The sequence below is a fragment of the Euprymna scolopes genome, chromosome 20 (genome assembly GCF_053919585.1).
Source record: "Euprymna scolopes isolate OS-2025 chromosome 20, ASM5391958v1, whole genome shotgun sequence".
Classification (NCBI taxonomy): domain Eukaryota; kingdom Metazoa; phylum Mollusca; class Cephalopoda; order Sepiida; family Sepiolidae; genus Euprymna; species Euprymna scolopes.
Window position 1 is genome coordinate 65,080,889 of NC_136501.1, and position 20,337 is coordinate 65,101,225.

A 20,337-nucleotide genomic window follows, 5' to 3' on the forward strand; every position below is an offset into this window, starting at 1 on the left:
CCAGTCATAGCTAATGGAACGCGAGCATGCTACCTCCATGAAGTAAAAAAAGTTTCTGTTCAAAATTCCGTCCCAATTCCAGAGTTTGACAAGATACATCTGAAGAAGATCGGAGGTTACATCACCTGAAACGTTGTGAAAATAACACTCAACATGAAGACAATAGTCCAAAAATTCCAAATAATATGGAAATTGAAGAATCAGAAGCAAATATTGAGTTTGTAGGCCATAGCCTATGAATCTTATACGGACATGAATGTGCTAACTGGACTGCAGAATTACATAAAAAAGTAGAAACTTTCAAAATTATGTGTTTCATTACTGATCATAAAATATCTGATCATATCAGTATTGTAGATCTGACTAAAAATCCGACAAAATAACTTTATTACTTAGATGATATGAATCAAAACTCTTCATAGAAACATTTACAACCAACACTTGCCTAACTACAACCACTGTCAATAATTCCCTTCTCTATTTGTGCCTAAATCTAAATGCAGATTCCATGAACAAAGTTTTTTTTCCTAGAACTTCCCATCTGTGAAACTTTGTACTGTGAGCCTACTTTCCAGCTGACTATAGCATGGTTATCTTCAAATCCAATTCAAACAAATTTTTGCTGATCCGTCCCCTTAAATTCTACCCAAATTTCACTATTAACAGTCACAATACTGTTGTCTCACTGACTACCTTACATTCATTAACCCTTCTCCTCGAGTGGCCTTCAAGCCCTCATAAGTAGTGACACCCTTGTAAAATAGGAAAAATCTTTTTTGTTTGGGCCAAACTAAATAATTAAAAAACAAAATGTAGCTAAAGATTGTTATATTGCCAATAACATGATATAACAATAACAAATGAAAATTTGCAAGTCAATACTGTTGGGATCTGACTGAAAATCTGACAAAATTTCTATCTCTACTATTATATAAAAGGAACTTTGCCTGTGCATATCTGTGTGTGGGAGTTCGTTCCCTATGGACTCGAAAACGGCTAGGCCTATTTTATGAAATTTCACACAAAGGTACTTTATGTACCTGGCAGTATCCTTAGATAAGTTTTGTATCAGAATGTTTTCAATAAGTATTGATCAAAATAATCTGATGAAAGAAGGAACAGGCGATTTTGACTAAAGTTAACACCTTTCACAGCCTAACATCACAAGTGCATTTCAAAAGTTTTATTACCACACAAGTCGAAAGGCCCGACATATAAAATCAACAGTAGGTTCTTTGATATGACAAAGGTGTGTTCAAAATGAATATTTCTGTTTAGACCACAACTGAAGCATTGTACTTCACTTGTGCATCTTAAACTCAAATGCAAGCCATTATATATAAAACAATTTTATAAAATCAATATTAGGTTCTCTACAGTGCAATGTAGACTACAATGTATTGTGGACCAAGTCACTGCGGGGAGGCATGTGAAGCTTCCTCTTTGTGCACCACGATGCACAACTAGAACAGGCAATCAATTGATTTGATTGAAAAATGGGCGATTTCACCGATTTCGATGACAATAAAAATATGTGTGAAACATTCGTTGATAGTCAATGAATCTCGGGCAACGTCGCCCCCCCCCCATCCCCGATAGCAACTTTATAAGTTAGATAATATGAATCAAAGTTATTTTCATAGAAATAAAATGCTATTATTAATTGTCCCCATTCAATTATATCTCTTTCATTTTTCCATTGCATTGTTCAAATCTAGATTCAGAGAAAATTGCTTCCCAGTGGAACTGATCAAAAGAGTTTAACATTCCACCAGGAATGGTGGACAGTTTTGCTTATGAGCTGAAATTCCTTTGGGAATAATTGATATTTTGTTGTTTGGGCAGGCGTGAAATGAGGGTAAAAAGACTTGTGTGTGATTAGTTTTATAGGATTACAGTTGTTAGCAAGAAACATTGTAATAGGAAACCAGTTTTTCTCTTTTTTTTTTGCCCATTTTTCAGATAACATTATTTACACAGTCAAAACATATTTATCTCCTCCTCTCTCTTTTGAACTTTGACCATTCACAACTTCCCTCTTTCTCTTTCTATAACAACAACAAAAAAAAAAATGAAAAATATCACCAAATTTCGCTGTTTTGAGTAAATTTTGTAAATAGTATTTTTTTAAAAAGGAGTCATGCTTATTAAGGCTCGAAGGCCACTGGAGGATAAGAGCTAATGAGTATCAGGAGGTCAATAAGACAATGCTGTAATGAGTAGTGATGGAAATTGGGTAAAATTTAATTATTCAAGAGGATGACTTGAGAACTTGCTTACATTAGACTTGAAAACAACCATATTATAGTCAGCTGGAAAGAAGTCCTGCAGTATTGTGTTTCAGACAGTTTTAGGAAAGAAACTTTTTGAACTTTGACCATTAACGACTTCCTCCTATTACAGCTTCACTTCCTCTTTATTCTTTTATATATTAAATACTAGCTTGGGTGCTCAGCATTGCCCTGGTTTTTGGAGGTGTGTGTTGAGCAAAAGAAAAAAAAAAAAAAAAGTGGTGGTGGTAGGCAGGCAGGCAGGCTCGAATCCGTACCGCGAAGGAGGAAAAGAATGTGACATCTTTGCCGTTGCATCCATTGCCAAACCAGAAGTGGTGAAGGTTTAAATTAAAGCAAGTCAATCGAAAAGACTTGCAAAAATATCGGCGAAAAAAGCGACCCCTCCTTGTAGAAGATGCCCCGTTGAGGGTGAAGGAATTAATATTTTTGGTCAATTTTTTTATATTTGTTGTCCAAAGGGTCAAGCTTCAAAATTATACTGATCTCATGAAAATTTGTTGCTTCTGTCAAAAGTTTTAGACATACATACATACATACATTTAAATAGACAGGAGAGATTTATATTATAGATTACGAAATTTGGTTGTGTATGGTAAATTTGATAAGTAATATGTATTGAATCAAAAAGTGCTTAATGCCATCAAAAGTAGAACAATCATAATATCATATTGCTTACATCCACTTAACAAATGACTTCCAAATCTAGTGAGCAATGTCTTTTTCTCTTTCCTGCACCTTCTTTTATAACAGAAAAGATGTCACAAGTCTATCTTTGCTTTGTTGCTATTTTACTGGCAGGGGCTTCGATCTATGGTTATCTTTATGAAAATTCAAATACCTCCAATTTTTAGAATATTTCAACATTATTTAATAGTCTGAAAATTTCAATTTTTAGAGTAATTTTAGGGGTAATAATATGGGCACAAACTCATTTGAAAATTTCAATGCTTCAGATTTACATTAAATTTGATCCAGTCATTAAATTTCCTGAATTTGAATTTCTTCTTAACACTCCTTAAGTCTTTAATTTTAGACATTTTCTAGAATAAAAATATTGTTAGTCAGGTAATGGATTTTGATCAAAGTTGGAATAAGAATTCTAGAAATAACGTTAAGTGGTATCATATTTTGATCTTTAGAAGGACAGGTAAAAGTGATATGAAACTGTTCTGTTCAGGAAATTAATTTTATCGATCCTTGAATGGATATTCTTGTGTGGCTTTATGGGATATATATATATATATATATATATATATATATATATATATATATATATATTATTCTATGCATCTATTTTCAGTGTCAATATGCGAGTAGAGTTAGGTAGTAAGTTATGAAAATGTATAATAGATTAAGCTGCATTTCAAATATGCAAATTCTGTGTAGTTTAATTGCTATATATATTTTCATTAACCTGGGTACCTGGTGTTGCCCGAGTGTTTGGAGGTGTTTGTTGAGCAAAAAAAAAAAAAAAAGTGGTAGTAAGCAGGCAGGCTCAAACTGGAAGTGGCGAAGGTTTAAATTAAGGCTAGTCAATCGAAAAGAGGGGATGATTTCGAAAATATTGGCGAAAAAAGCGACCCCTCTTTGTAGAAAAGTGCCCAGTTGAGGGTGAAGGAATTAATGCTTTTAGCCAATTTTTCAAGCTTCAAAACGATACTAACCTTGTGAAAATCGGTCGCCTCTGTTGAAAGTTTTAGGCAGACATACATACATACATACATTTAAAAAGACAGCCGAGATTTATATAATAGATAACTTATATATAACTCATTGAAAATAAGCTACATGGAAATGTTTGCGTTTTATCGCCAAAGAAAAATGTCAAGATAAAATAAGACTAAGTTATAGAGTTAAAAAATGGATAATATTGTTATTTTGCTGAGCCCATTGTGGTTATAGTAAGCTTTTGTTAGTTTAAAAATAAAAGTCCATCCATAATGGTGGTCAAATTAATGGGTCGATGTGAGTAAATCAAGAACGGTGTGAACTTCCAAAACACATACTTAAATCATTCGTTGACATCTATGCTGATGACACGACCATTTATGGCAACACATCAAAAGCCGTATATGACAAAGTTCTCTGATTCTCTCTCCTCTGATCTTGAGCACGTGGTACAGTGGGGGAAGAGGTGGCTGGTTACTTTTAATGCATCAAAAACCGAGCTCCTATCTTTACATCAATGCTCTGATCCCCATCTGGCATCAATTGAAATAGATGGCTCTCGTCTTGGGGAGGCTCCATGTTTTGACAAGCTTCTGGGTTTGATCTTTACTCCTGATCTGAAATGGAACACATACATCAAGTCTATTGCCCAGGTCGCTGGGAAAATGTTGGGCTCCTTCTACCGCTCCAGAAGATATATCACTACTGATACAATTCTCTATCTGTATAAAAGCCAAGTATGTCCAAGGATGGAGTACTGCTGCGACATCTGGGCTGAAGCTGCTAAAAACAGCTTATCCTGCCTTGACAGAGTACAAAATAAACCGTGGCTTAGTGGGGAATGCCCTTTTCTCTTCCCTGCAACCTCTCTCCCACAGAAGAGACGTTGCGATCATGTCTTTGCTTTATCGTTATTTCCATGGCAAGTGCTCGTTCGAGCTCCAATCTCTGGTTCCCCTTCGCCAATCTTTAACGAAAAACACCTGTCTAGCTAAAACCACTGTCAGTAATTTTCACCCGCTCTTTATCCGTGTCTAAATCCAAACGTAGATTCCATGAACAAAGCTTCCTTCTTAGAAGTGCACGCCTGTGGAACTTTCTTCCGTTTGCCTGCTTCCCACCTGACTACAACTTGGATGTCTTCAATCCAACATAAACAAATTCCTGATGAATCGCCCCTTTAAGTAAGACACTTTATCAAATCTCCAATACTAACGATTACTACGGTACTATCTCATTGATTACTGTACATGCAATAACCCTTATCCCCGAGTGGCTTCCGGGCCTTGATAAGAAAAGAATTTAAAAGCGTTTAAACTATCGAATAGAAAATCATTCCCGGCTTTAGAATACTTAGCAAATCTTCATGTATTAAAAAAAATGAAAGTCATTTATATTTAATAATAGATGATTATGTGCCTACCTTTGTGAAACTTACATTTTTCTATATCTATATATAATTATTATTTAGTCAACAATTAAATCTACCGACAAACTTCTTTCATCTTCATTAAGACTCATCAGTGTGGCTATATAAAGTTTATATCAATGATGATCAACGTCTCTAATCTAAAACCTTAGATTTCATTTGTCACTGACTGTTAGTTCTGTCTTAGCTGATGTACCTACCAAGCCATCTGAGTTAAGCTATATTAAGTTTCTAAGAGTATTCTATTTCAAAGGTAAGAACTGTGCATCATAGCCCGACAAAAACATTTATCCTTTACATGAAAGTGCTTACCCACTAAGAAAGCAAATATAATTATTATTTAATTAATATTTATATTCACAGACTAGTTTGTTTCATCTTCATTAAAATAAAATCAGTATGGCTACATACAACCAATCTAATAATTGCATGACTTGAACCCTAAACTGTTGGACAGCAAGTACATTTGCTAGTATAGATTTTAGCAGAGGTAATTAAGTGTGGGTCAAAGTGACCTTACTATGTGTGGAGCAAAAAAAGTTGAAAGGGTGCAATGAGAAAGAGATGTCGCCAGTGGGAAGAGTTGACAGGTGGGATCAGAGGAATACAACACTGGGAATGATATGTGGGAAAAGGATCCACGAACCTGATGTCATATGCGACAAAAGTGAGAAGGAACGGAGATTTTGTATCACACACCAGTTTTGAGAGATCAAAGCGAATGTTTGCCGACAAAATGTTGTAAAACAATCACATGTGCTGGTTTGTCTATCTACTTTTTAGTGCAGCGTTTTCATATTAAACAGATAAATGAACAAAACAAAAAGTTTTTTTGGGGGGAGGAGGGATTCAAAAGTTTTATTCAGAGAGTTCGCTCTTTAGGGGAGAGACCACAAAAATTATTCCTTAATTTTCCTATTTAGTCTTAAGATGGTCCAAGTACGGGCAAAGTCTTGAGACAATTTTAACTTTGATTTTCTCTACATTTTTAGACACATCTTGCCTCTCTTGCTTATGGTTCCGACTACCTAGAAACTTTATTCTGAACACAGGACATAATCTCTATGTCTTATCATTCAGCACCTACATTTACATGTTTTGTCTAGGGAGGTGATCCTTTACCCTCTTTTTTTCAATCATGCCAGTTGTATTGAGTCTATTTCCGTTTGCCACTAAGTTATCCCAACATGTACTTATGTAACCCTTGTTTATACTAGTTCTTCATTTTAGTTAACAATCAACTTATTGGCATAGAGTTCCAATATATAACAATAATTACTAAGGCTAATATCTCCTATATAAAGAAGTGTAAATTGTATCTTGATTACTTAACATTTTTCTCTCAATAAACCTTCATTTCCAGAATCTGTCTCATCTTAATTCTTCTCACTATAATGCAATGAAAAATTTATATGCATGGTGACAAGCAATGTGGATCCTAGCCACACATGACATCGAAAGGAAACTGACAAGATACATACAGTGTGAACTAAATTATTATGCAAGTCGTTTTCTTTGGTATATTGCCGGACTAGTTATACAAGCATTTGTATAAAAATTTCAATTCCAAAATGTTACCAGGAGTAAAATCAAAACAAGATTGATTTTCAAGTGAATCAAATTATTATGCAAACAATTGCATAAGCATTTATTTATTTTTTTTTTTTACAAAGGCATCACCACATTATCAAGGCCCAGAGGCCACTCAAGGATAAGGGTTAAAGAGTGTACAGTAGAAGTTGGTCAATATAGTAATCATTAGTAATGAAAATTTGGTAAATTTAATAACTTATATGGAACGGCTCATCAAGAACTTATTTACTTTAGACTTGAACACAACCATATTGTAGTCAGCCGGAAAGCAGGAAAACGGAAGACAATTCCACAGGCGTGCAGTTCTAAGAAAGAAGCTTTGTTCATGGAATCTACATTTAGGTTTAGGCACAGATAAAGAGTGGGGGAAATTATTGATAGTGTTTACAGCTAGACGAGTGTTTCTTGTGAAAGTTTGGCGAGGGGGGACCATAGATTGAAGCTCAGTTGAACACTTTCCATGAAAATAACGATACATCAGAGACAAACTCGCAACATCTCTTCTGTGAGATAGAGGTTGCAAGGAGGAGAAAAGGACATCTCCTACGAGGCTACGAAGTCTATTTTGAACTCTATCAAGGCAGGACAAGTCCTTTCTAGCAGCTCCTGCCCAGATGTGGCAACAGTATTCCATCCTTGGACGTACCTGGCTCTTATATAGATAGAGAATAGCATTTCAAGTATAACTTGAAAATAAAGCATCAAAATCAGTACAATTATTAGTAAGCGGCCGAATATGTTTTGAAACAATGTGATGCCCTTCACTTGGAAATGTATCCTCCTTTCTTCTCTATCAGAGAGAATATCTGTCGTCCATCAATGATGTTAAATTTTCAATTTCAGTGGATTTAATGGATTTTGTTGCCTTCACAATTTTTTAATCCTTTCAATGATGACCACTCAGCAGTAGCTGCAGATGCATTGCTAGGTGCATTATCATGCATAGACATCAATTCATTATGTTGAGAAGCAGGTTTCTTCTTTAACTAACTTATGAAAGTTTCTTCTTAACATTGGCAATAGTAAATCGAGTTTATTTTAACTTCCTTGGCAACTCGGAATGGTCTCATGAGCTTATTTTCACAATCCCTGCTCAAATCGTCACTTCACTTCACCTTGCTGTCGTCTGAACCACAATGGAGCATCGAATGCTTCAACAATCCAACCACTTGTCCAACTGTCAGGACTATAAAGACTGGCTCTCATTTCATCCGTCCAAATTCCCGAACTGAAATCCAATTTCATGTACTTTTTGCACCAAGCAAGTCGTTGAGTCTTGTGTCATTGATTCATTATTGGGCTTTCTTGTGCTTTTTAACTTTTCCAAGCGTTTTCAGGACACGATTGCAGGAAGTATTGGTGGTATCACCAAGTCCAATTGCAGAAAAGATGCTGAAACTCGAGCTAAGGGGTTGCGTTGCCATTTCCCTTTTTACAGCAGATATGTAAGGATGTGGCAGTTTTCTTCTCTGGGCCTCATTACATTTTTTTTCTTGTATTTTTCTCCCTTTGATACAAAGGTTTTGATGGTCCTGTGGTCACGCCCTAATAAATGAGAAACTTCTAGGGTAGAACGCCGCTCATTCAAAAACTTCACAAGAGATGCCATTTCACTGCTATTCAGATCCTTCTTTTTACCCATTTTTTTTTCTACTGTAAATGTTCTTCAACGTATAGAATTGTTATAGTTTGTAAATTTGCATAATAATTTTGGCCATGCTATTTTCAGTAAAGTTCATTTTGATTCAAACTCTGGCATGCTTTTAACCAAGCTATTGAATAAAGATTACTTGGATGCCAATTGGAACATTTTGATATGTAAAAAATTGAAAAAATTGAAAAAAAAATCGATTTGCATAACAATTTAGTTTGCACTGTAGCAATCACATTCAAATGCAATAAAATATTTAATCCACTGTACAAAAAAAATCTTCAACACTGACAGTAGAAGAAATTCTAGCACTATATAAGTACTCTCTGTTCACATATATTTTTACAATAAACACTCTCTCTCTTTCTCTCTATATATGATAAAAAACGACATTATTAACATAATATATATCATTTTATTCAATTTAGGTTAACAAGCATTAAAGATTATGCCTTGACTAATACCAGAGGTTGTTTTTGTCACCTCGTGAAGTCTTTTTAGACTGAAACAGTAGATTTATTGTTGTGACTAATGGTAAATTTGTTTATCTAAATTGAATAAAATAATATTCTGCTCTTTTTATTGAGCAATATCAACAACATTGTGAAATTCAATGGTTTTTACTTTTGGATATTTTTTTACCTCAAATAATATATATATATATATATATATATATATATATATATATATATATATATATATATATATATATATAATTATTCAGAATAATGAAATACAATAAATCTACTGGTGTGCAAATCCAGTGATTATCGTTCTTACAAAATATTATTGGATGTAATATTTTATATAAGACTATCCCAGCTAAATAAAATTGCTCAATATACTAGATAGAGCAAATAAATCATAATTTAGGAATTTAAAATTTGTGATTTGAAAAAGTTAAATTTCAAATATAGAAATTTTATTGTATGCAAGACAAAGAATACAGTATAGTAAAATATATTTCCTTAACCCACGAGTTTTCGAGGTTTATAAATCTCCTTGGAGGATTAGCAAATATTATAAAAGGCTTGCACCTAATTTGTTAAAGGTAATAAACATAGAAAATTAAATGTTTTAAAAGTTTTTAAATCATTTTAGCTACATAGAATAATTTAATTTTCTATGTTTAATCTTATGTTTATTACCTTTAGCAAGTCAGGTGCAAACCTTTTATAATATTTGCTAATATTTTTCCTCCGAGGAGATGTATAAACATCGAAAACTCATGGGTTAAGGAAATATATTTTACTATACTGTATTCTTTGTCTTGCATACAATAAAATTTCTATATCTGAAATTTAACTTTTTCAAATCACAAATTTTTTTATTTCTAAATTATGAGAGGAGATATATATATATATATATATACTAAAGTACCCATCTGAGACGGGTTTCTACTTTTCTTGAATTTTATAGCCTAGATTTGAAATTAAGACTATATAAGTATTTTTTATTTTAAAAATATTCAAGTTTATGATGATGATCAATATTGGCTAGGAAATAATGTTATAATGTTATAGTAAAAAACAACACAATTGTCTAGTATGAAATTCAAACCCATTATGAAATAGGATATTAAAAGTGACGGCTAACAAAAATATTATGTCTTTTTAACTTAGTTTAACCCTTGGGCTATGATGATATTTTACACCCATTTCCTACGATGGGTGTGAATTTTTTCACATCAAATAAAATCAAGTCTAGTGTCTTTGAAAAATATTTTTTTATCAAAAAACAATACATTCAAACATGGGTTTCAAAGCATGGGTTTCATTTATTGATTAATGCAGTTATGGCAAAGAAGAATTCCATAGTCCTTGAAGACACCATCGTTGCAGTCGTTTGTAATAGAAAACTAGGTGTTAAAAATTTTACAGCCAGCATAGCCTAAGGGTAAGAAAAATTCCCTACGCCAAACTCATTTATCTCTCTGCATTGATCTAAGGTAGTTTGAGCATTTAAAGTAGATAAACAATGAAACAAATATTAAATAAACATATATATATATATATATATATATATATATATCCTAGCAAAAGTACCCGTCGTTGACTGGGTTCAAAAACAGCTTACAGAAAATGGACTGATTTATGAAAGTATGATAGGTTATGAAAAGGAAGGGTTGTAATGAGATAGTTTCGAATTTGGGGGGTATCAAAACCAAAGCAAAATATGATGAAAGTAAAAATAAAATAGATAAACTCCATAATTTATTATACCATATCTGTTCACACTGAAACACTTATCACAATATTCTGTTGATCTATATTAAAAAACCTTGTGACATATTTCCATTCTATGGAGGTCAGGCGTGAATGAACACCCCATAATTTTATTATACCATATTTCTTCAAACTGAAACATAATTATCAAAGTATATTTACACATATAGATATGAAAAGTCTTTATTAAAGTTTGTGCCTATTTCCATTCTATGGAGGCCAGGCGCGAACGCAGACCCCACAATTTTTATTATACCATCCCTATTTAAGTTAAACATACTTATCAAAGTATTATTATGTACATCTATATCAAAAACACTTGTAAACGTATTCTTTTTAATTTTTAAATTTTTTATTTCCATACTTTGTGGACCAGGTGCAAATGCAGACCCCACAATTTTAATGAACCACTGTTCTGCCAGATCAAGCATACCCATTCCTGTGTCTCGATACATCTTCTATCATTATATGTAATCAGTTTTTTAAAATAGTCAACCATATAGGAGCCTATTCATGACCAGACACACACACACAGACATTCAGCTTTATATATATATACACACATACACACACATTTTTCAAAACTGAGCATAGTCAGCTTTAGCACTGTGCTATATGACCGTAGAATACTGTGCAACGACACGGTCTTCTTCTGCTCATACTACAAAAGTCGACGTTGAGTGCAATAAGACATATAGGACAATTACTGGCAACCTGAAATCGACGAATCTGCTGTCTACAGGATGTCTAGAATCACTCTACTGCAAGATTCACCGAGTGGTGATAGCAAAGACAGAGCATGACAAGCACAGCAATGACAATTGTCATACCCTATATGGACATCAAGAGGTACCGTAGCGACTACCATCCTGCAAGAGCTTTGCCATCATTACAGGCCTCGGAAGAACAGCACACACGTTCTTCCGCCTGCGTTGGTGAAATAAGTCTGTCAAAGATAACAAAAATGTTGGAATATTGCATTGCACTAAGATTGCTAAAACATATACATGTAATATACTTACAAATTTGAATTTATTCTGTGAGCAGGTCTTTTATCGGGTATAACTTTGACTTGGATTGGTACCACAGGAAACCAAATACCTGGATGATGTTTAGCTTTGAAACTGGTTGGTCGTTTGTGTATACTCTGGAAAGATCTATGCGGTCCATGATCTGGAATAAACGAATAAAAAATAAATAAAATTCATCTACTCCTTTTATACACAGCTTGTATTAAACCAAATTAGCACAAAAGATAATAAATGGCATCTATTAGACAAAATCTTAATCCAAATATAACACTTAAACCCATAATCTAAAGATATATATATATATATATATATATATATATATATATATATATATATACTAGCAAAAGTACCCATCGTTGACTGGATTCAAAAGCAGCCTACAGAAAATGGACTCTGATTTATTAAAGTATGATAGGTTATGAAAAGGAAGGGTTGTAATGAGATAGCTTCGAATTTGGGGGTATCAAAACCAAAGCAAAATATGATGAAAGGAAAAATAAAATAGATAAACTCCATAATTTATTATACCATACCTGTTCACACTGAAACACTTATCACAATATTCTGTGGATCTATATTAAAAAAACCTTGTTAAACTTTGTGACATATTTCCATTTGTGGACTAGGCACGAACGCAGACCTCACAATTTTAATGAACCACTGTTCTGCCAGATCAAGCATACCCATTCCTGTATCTCGATACATCTATCATTACATGTGATCAGTTTTCTATAATAGTCAACCATATAGGAGCCTATTTGTGACCAGACACACACAGACACAGACGTTCATATATTTTGTGTACAGAAATATTCGTCTGATATTGGCTGAAGAGAGCTTGATAAGGAGATCTTAAACAGTCCTAATTATCGGGTTTGAAACCGACGGTACCAATGACTTGTCTCCTCTAACAACTTTCTGTACACAAAATATAAATATGCTCTTATATTTCGGATTTTCCTTTTAATTGAGCACTCTGCTGGATTTCTTTTTCAAAAAAAACTAATCATATATATGTGTGTGTGTGTGTGTGTGTGTGTGTGTGTGTGTGTACTTGCAGGGGGACCTGACGTTGCCTGGGATTTAATGATGATCAACAAATGTTTCACATCCCGATATTTTTATTGTCATCGAAATTGGTGAAATCACTAATTTTTAAATCAAATCGATTGATTGCCTGCTCTAGTTAGGGACCCATTGTGGTGCATCGAGAGAAAGCTTCACATGCCCCTCCCCCACCTCCAGTGACTTAATCCACAATAAATTGTTGTCTACATTGCACTGTAGAGAGCCTACTGTTGATTTTATGAAATTATTTTTATATATAATGGCTTGAATTAAAGTTTAAAATGCAAAAGTCAAGTATCATGGTTCAATATTGTGCTCTAAACAGAAACATTCATTCCAACCCCCCCTACCTGTCATATCAAAGAGCCTACTGCTGATTTTATATGTTGGGCCTTTCGGCTTGGTGGTAATAAAACTTCTCAAATACATTTGTGATATTAGGCTGTCTAAAGTGTTAACTTTGATCAAAATCGCCTGTTCCTTTATTTCGATTATTGATACTTATTAAAGATATTCCGATACAAAACCTATCTAAGAACACTGCCAGCTACATAAAGTGCCTTTGTGTGAAATTTCATAAATTTCTGCCCAATCATTTTTTATATAATAGTATAAATATATACAAACACACTCACACTGAGTTTTATAATGACAAAACTGTTTGTGGAGATATCTATATGTTACTTCCCATCTGGGGACATCATATTAATGTGGGATTAGGGAGTGCTTTCTGCTCCAAAGAATTGCAGGCAAAATAAACAAATAATATCTCCAAAAAAAGTGATACACTTATTACTAGCGAGGATCAGTGCAATAGTAGAGCTTCAGACACCAAGGTCTGGGATCCTGATTTCGAATCTTGTTAGGTTGAGCCATGCTGATGAGATGTATAATGACGAAACACACGTTAATGGATAATTATATTTTCTATATATTATTTCATAAATATACACATAATATTATAAGATGATATAATATATTGTGTATAGATTTTCAGTATTTACTTCAAGTACCTTCAGTACCTAAGTAGAGCTTAGCAGTGGTACAGAAAACGTGATGGAAAGTAATTTCTTCCTTTCTTCTCCTTCCTCTCTAACTTTAGATTCAGAATGACAGTATACCGCCACTGTATATTTAACACAGACCAGACAATTTGAAACTGAAAAAAGGAGTGGTGAAACACTTATTTTGACATTGATACATCAATAATGAAAGGGATAGGACTTTATTCAAGAGAGAAAAAAAAACAACAAACATTTTAATTTATTAAAGCGACAGAATTTATTTGACAATCACGCCTATTAACCTACTCGAGTGTGGCATACGTAAATAGAAGGCCGTTTAACTAAAGTCACATAACTTGCTGACGTCGCTGAATAAAGTAAAATACAATGGCCACAATTAGGCGACAGACGACTATTGCGAAGATAGTCATTTTCTATTTCAATTCTCAAAGAAATTGCCAAGTAATTCATAAAATTGGTCCGAAAGTATTTTTTTTTTCTGAAAGATAAAAAATTATTTTACATTTGGAGACGTGCAATTAGAAGGGAGTATTTTTTGTTGGGGAAATACTGTAAAGTTTTATTTTTTTTTTTAAGTGTATTTAATTATCAATTTAAAAATGTACCCGTTTTAAAATATTTTTTAATGAGACATTTTTTTTTTACCCCCCCCCTTTTTTTGGGATAATATAACTGACACCGTTTATTTCCTATTAGGTGCTATGATGTAGACACCTAGCAATGGCTCGACTAGGTTAATATATGTGATTGCCAAATGCAGTTACTATATAGCACAGTATTATTATTTTTTTAAACGGTCAATTTAGCAACTCTGGATAAGAACGAGAGAGTGGCCTCCCTTTGATGTAGCTTAGTTTTCGAATATCATAATAATAATAATAATACGATCATTAGTGTAATCGTATGAGAAAGGAACTCATAATTTCGATGTGCAGCGATTCTTCGCTGAAGAAAGAAGTTAGCGAAATGTAAAAAAGAGAACATTTGAGAGAAACAGGGCAAAAAATATAGAATACCGTTTTCTATACATGCAAATACTGATGATGCATTAATTCACTCAATTTAGTTTAAATTGAGTCGAAGATATGTTCTGAACAATCAGCCCTGTTCAGTTTTGGGAGGTGCACCCTCCAAGGCATTACCTTCTTGAGAAGGGGTTAGTTTATCACTAATCGCTTGAGGCACCCCTACCAGGAAATCCTGATGAGGCTACTCAAGCATTTTTTGTAGACCAAAGTGTGCTGATCCCATTCAACTTACCACCTGACCTTGAATCTAGCCGCCTGGAAAGATAAATAAATTAAGCTGTCTCAACTTATTTTAGACACTTGGGGGGAGGGGGGAATACATTCTGAGCAATCACCCACAGTAAATTTATTGCTGTTAGGCTAAGGTGTGGAGAAGCAAATAAAATCAATGGTATTAACTTGAAATAGGCCGTTCGTTCAATAACAGAGTCCAACTATTGCATATAAAGAAAGAGAAATAAGTCAAATTCTTAGATCTTTTATAGTATTCAAAAAGGCTGAGATAAAACAACACCCAAGAGATAGATTGGATAAGTCTGAAGTCAGACACAGCCTATCAGATAATCAGAAATACTACAGATGTTGAAATTTACTCAATGGTTAAGACTGTTGGCCAAGCAGAGCTATCATAGTTTAGGAGTAAATAAAAATTCCCACATGATCAGTTAGATTACAGTTCCAGAAAACCAACATCAACAAAAGGTAGGATGAACAAACGTTCTTGAGATATTTATTAGATAACAAATCTCTTCATCAGCACAAATTACAAAGTACATTAAAATTTAAAACAACAAAAAAAAAAAAACAACAAAAAAAAAATAATCAACAGAAATTAATCAGCAAAAAATAACGGGGAGAAGGGATGTCTGTATTTTTATTTTCCCCACAAAAAAATACATACATATGTAAATATACGGTTGCACACACATAGCAGCAAACCCTGGAACATATCAGAAAAAAAAAAAAAAAAATGAAGAAATAATTCATACACTATGACTATACAATTCCTACAGCTATGCACTTAGAAAACAGAACTATTAAACTTGATATAGTAATATGGGATTTTTTTTTTCTATTTTCACCCCAACAAGGCACAGTGTCACTTTGATGTGGGGCTACTATCGGGGACATAAGTTGCAGGGATACTATGTATGGAGTTGAGCAACGAGATGTCTGTTCACATTACACTTGAACTTCTGCATGTCAGTACAGTTGGGAAAGCAGGAACCCAGAAGGGAATTCCAGAGTCTAGCAATTCTTGGGAAGAAACTATTAGAGTAGAAGGCTTTCTTACATCTAGGGATTTCTACTGTGTAGGGGTGGGATTTTACTGCTCATCTTGTTTGTTGGGGGTATTTACATTGAAGAGGTACAAGGGCTTGTAGTTCATTTGAGCATTCATCATTAAAATGCTTGTAGAACTTCTAGTCCTATATTACTATAAGAAAGCAACTTTAGTAGAAGTTTGTGCTCTAAAAGATTCTGGGTTAAACAGAACTGAGAGGGGAAAGATAACGAAATACTAAGATCTTATGTATGACATGACAAGAAACTTAGATCGCCATCATTTTAGTAATTATAGGAGTATCGGACTCGTGTAAAAAAATTCAAACACTATCTGGCAATCAAGTGCAAGAGAGATGCAAACAATTGCACTTAAAAGAACAGTTAGAATCTTAAAAAAGATCTCTTGGTTGGAATGTATGAGGTTGCTGGTGAATGTCTGGCATTCAGTAGGATGCCTCATCCCCAGCTAGAACAAAATAAGAAAATGGGGAGGGGGACAGATATAAATATAATTAGCCTTAAAATCTTATTACGATAAAAAAAAAAAGAAGAAAACTCAGCTCATGTTGAAATGCAAAGATAAAAGAAAATCTTCAGACACGAGCCTCCAGTACAAACTTATCCTGGTAAAACCATTTTCAAAGAACAATAACCAATTCTCAAGTTATTTCCCAGAGAAAATAACAGCTCTGGGGGAGGCGGGGGGGGGGGGAGATGAACGAACAAGACCAAAAAAGAAAATCTAAGTTAATCCATTATTCTATTATCTCTTAACGGGGATGGTAGTGTAGTATCGGTTCTGCTATCATATATACCCCCCATCAGGAATTATTTCCTTTTTTTAAGGGGGTAGGAGTAATCCTCCCAAGTATTATATCCTCCTTTAGGGGAAGTGTTATGTAGTATCTGTTCTATTGTCATGAGAGGGTAGTGTAATATCTTTTCTGTTCTTATGATACCTTCCTATCAGACATTACCCCTCCTTTTATGGAGGGATCCTCCCGGATACTACCTTCTCTCTTTTGGAAAGAAGTAGTGCAATATCTGCTCAGTTGTCATGATACCATCCTACCGAATACATCCATCATGCCATTCTCATATCACATCTCTCCATGCAACACATGTCCTCAACTCTAACTGGTTAGGTTTCCATCCCATAAATCATACATATTCCTACGAAAAAACAAAAACAACAAAAAAACAATGGTTCCTTTTTTTTTTTCAGTGGAGACAAAAAAGAAAGCAAAAGAGAATGGTTATCTAATTAACCCACATTCAAATGTTCATGATGTACAAAACTTACAGGTGAACAATTGCCAAGTAGAAAAGTGTGACATTGAAAAGGGCCACACCCAGCTGGGTCACAACTGATGAGATGTGGAGGAGAAATGAAATCTGTCTTTGAAAGCCACCCACGATCTTATGGAACCTCTACATTTTCATGCTGACAGGATTTACTTTGAAAGGATTATTTTTCTTTTTTTTTTTTTTTTTACTAGCTGGCAGCTCAGGGTTGCTCAGTTGTAAAACACACTTTAAAATGATATTTTAATTTATACAGATTGCGTATGAATCATTATAGAATCACTCCTCTATCGATTATTATATATTATGAGGAATAATTTACCCGGTGGACTAATTCACACAAAAAAAATAAATAAAATAAAAAAAATAATGATAATGTTGCTCATCAAATTCCGTCTGTGTTTGTTTACAATATCACGTCAGCTGATATTTGGGCTTGATGATAAATGCCTTGGAAAAGTCACTTCTGATAAATGTTTAATTTTAAAATATCCAAACGAAGAAATGATTTATGGCAATTTTAAATGGTACGTCTTCTTTTATTGTAAATTAAACTCATTAATAAAAAAAAATAATAAAATGGTGAGGTACACCCAGACTCGAACAGGGGATCATTCGATCTGTAGTTAAATGCTCTGCCACTAAGCTATATCTTTAGATTATAATGATACTCCATGCATGGGCGAATGGTGACCTTGTAAAGATACAGGATAATCTCAGATGTGAGTATTTTTCTAGCTCAATAGAGGGAACCTACCTTCTTTGCAGCAGCCTTCGCAATGTACTCAATGCATTTGTTCCCGTCCATATTGCCTGTGAATGTTAGGCTGACGAGTTTGAAGGAAGAATTCCCAGGTAGGAAATTATTTGTCATGGATATCGGTGGTTGGAGATATGACTTGTCATTGTTAAAGGAGAGCAGCTAAGTCTTACTAGCATTAAATGTTACCATTAATTTGCGGCCCCATTCTACTATGGCCTGGAAGTCATTTTCTAATGATTCTGCCATTGTCTTAGATTTATGTACATCCGTTCTTCCCTAATGCATGTTATAGAATGTTGTATCATCAGGAAATATACTCATCTCGGACAATATTATCAGAGAGGTAGTTTATGACTATCAGGAATAATAGTGATCCAAGGATCGATTCCTGAGCACTCCTGCATTAATGTTATGCTGCTTAGATGCACGTCCATCAATGACAACTTGAATGGTTTTATTGTCTAAAGATCTAATTATATTTAGTATATATTCAATTATATCACACTTAATTTTTATTAGCAGCCCTTCATGCCAGACTTTGTTGAATATATCAAGATCTACAGTACCTGGTTTCACCCGCCTTATCCAGTACATGGTATATTCGTTCAGAGATAATTGTTAAAATATCTGCAGTAGAACGACATTGACTAAATCCATATTGTTTGTCAGAAAGAAGATTTGCTTTTGTAAGGTGATGAACTAGTGCTTGATTAATTAAGGCCTCAAAGATTTTAGTGAAGAGGAGGAGACCAAGGAAGCAATAATTGAGAAGGTCAGTCCTTTCACCAGAATTCTTGTACACTGGTACCACAGAGGCCATCTTCCAGCTTTTAGGGAAGTAAGATTCAACAAGGCATTTATTGTAGAGCTTGGAAAATATGGAGGCTAGCTCAGCTAAGCATTTCTTAATTAGTAGAGCAGGGATGCCTTGGAGGTATCTTAAGTGTTTTATGATATCGTGGACATGAGAAATGGTGGTTTTTATATTATCTAGTGCGGCTTCAGTCCACACAGGGAAATTTGTGAGGGAGTTGTTTGTTGGAGGTGAACAAGCAGTTCCGCCTTCATGGTTGCCATGCATGCAACCTTCCGGTTGTTGGATAGTGGAGGAATTACTGATTGCCCTTTATTCACTACACTATTATAGATATTTAAAACTGGTTAGAATTTGATTATGTAAGAGGACGGTTGATTGGTTGGTTGGTTGTTTTGTGGCATATCAACCACTTTTCAGTTATTTATTGTTAAATTCAATAAAGTAATTTTTGAAAAAAAGATTTTCTGTTTCACGTTCTTTATATCTTCAACTATTTCATCATGGTGTTTGGCTTTATTATTTTGAAGAAGAGAATTTTTGTTTTTCACTCTGCAGAACATCATTGAGTTTTCAAAAATGTTTGTTCACATTACATTTAAACTTTTGTTCTTTATATCTTCATATTTATTATGGTGTTTAGTCTGATTATTTTGTAGAAGAAAATTGTTTTTGTTTTTAACTTTTGCAAAAGGAAAGAAAATAAACAATATCAACGTTTGCTGCATTTTTGATCGGGAAGCCAGTATTTTCAAACAGCCTGATTTCGTAGCACCAAATCCATTGAGAGACATTTACTCTCTGCAATGAGTGTATTCTCTAATGCCTCACCAACAAGGCCGCAAATTGTTATCATTTGAATTGAAAATAGTCATGTTATAGTCAGCTGAGAAGCAGCTTGGTAGTATCATGTTTCTCAAATAGGTATTTATTTAATCAATTTAATTTGGGGCAAAGCCAGTTTTTTTTTTTCTACTAGTATGTACTAAGATCAATGTGGATTTTTATCAGAGCTTAAACAAAAGTAGATTTGCTAAAGGAAAAGGAATGCTAGTTGGTAAGGTACTCAATAACAACAAAATAATAATGGCTGTCCAATTATTCCTGCACAACCAAATATAAAAAAACGAGAAATTAAATGTCACTGATACTCAGG

General features: G+C 33.9%; 1 protein-coding gene across 2 annotated transcripts in view; it reads right to left on the reverse strand.

Annotated features, from left to right (window-relative positions):
- The window catches only part of LOC145241454 (phospholipase D1-like), a 320,978-nt gene that overhangs the window by 127,100 nt on the left and 173,541 nt on the right, over positions 1–20,337 (reverse strand). For both annotated transcript variants that reach the window (XM_080104431.1, XM_080104432.1), the window contains exon 2: positions 11,883–12,033. In XM_080104431.1, the coding sequence (XP_079960557.1) occupies positions 11,883–12,033 (151 nt within the window). The remainder of the gene's footprint in view (positions 1–11,882; positions 12,034–20,337) is intronic.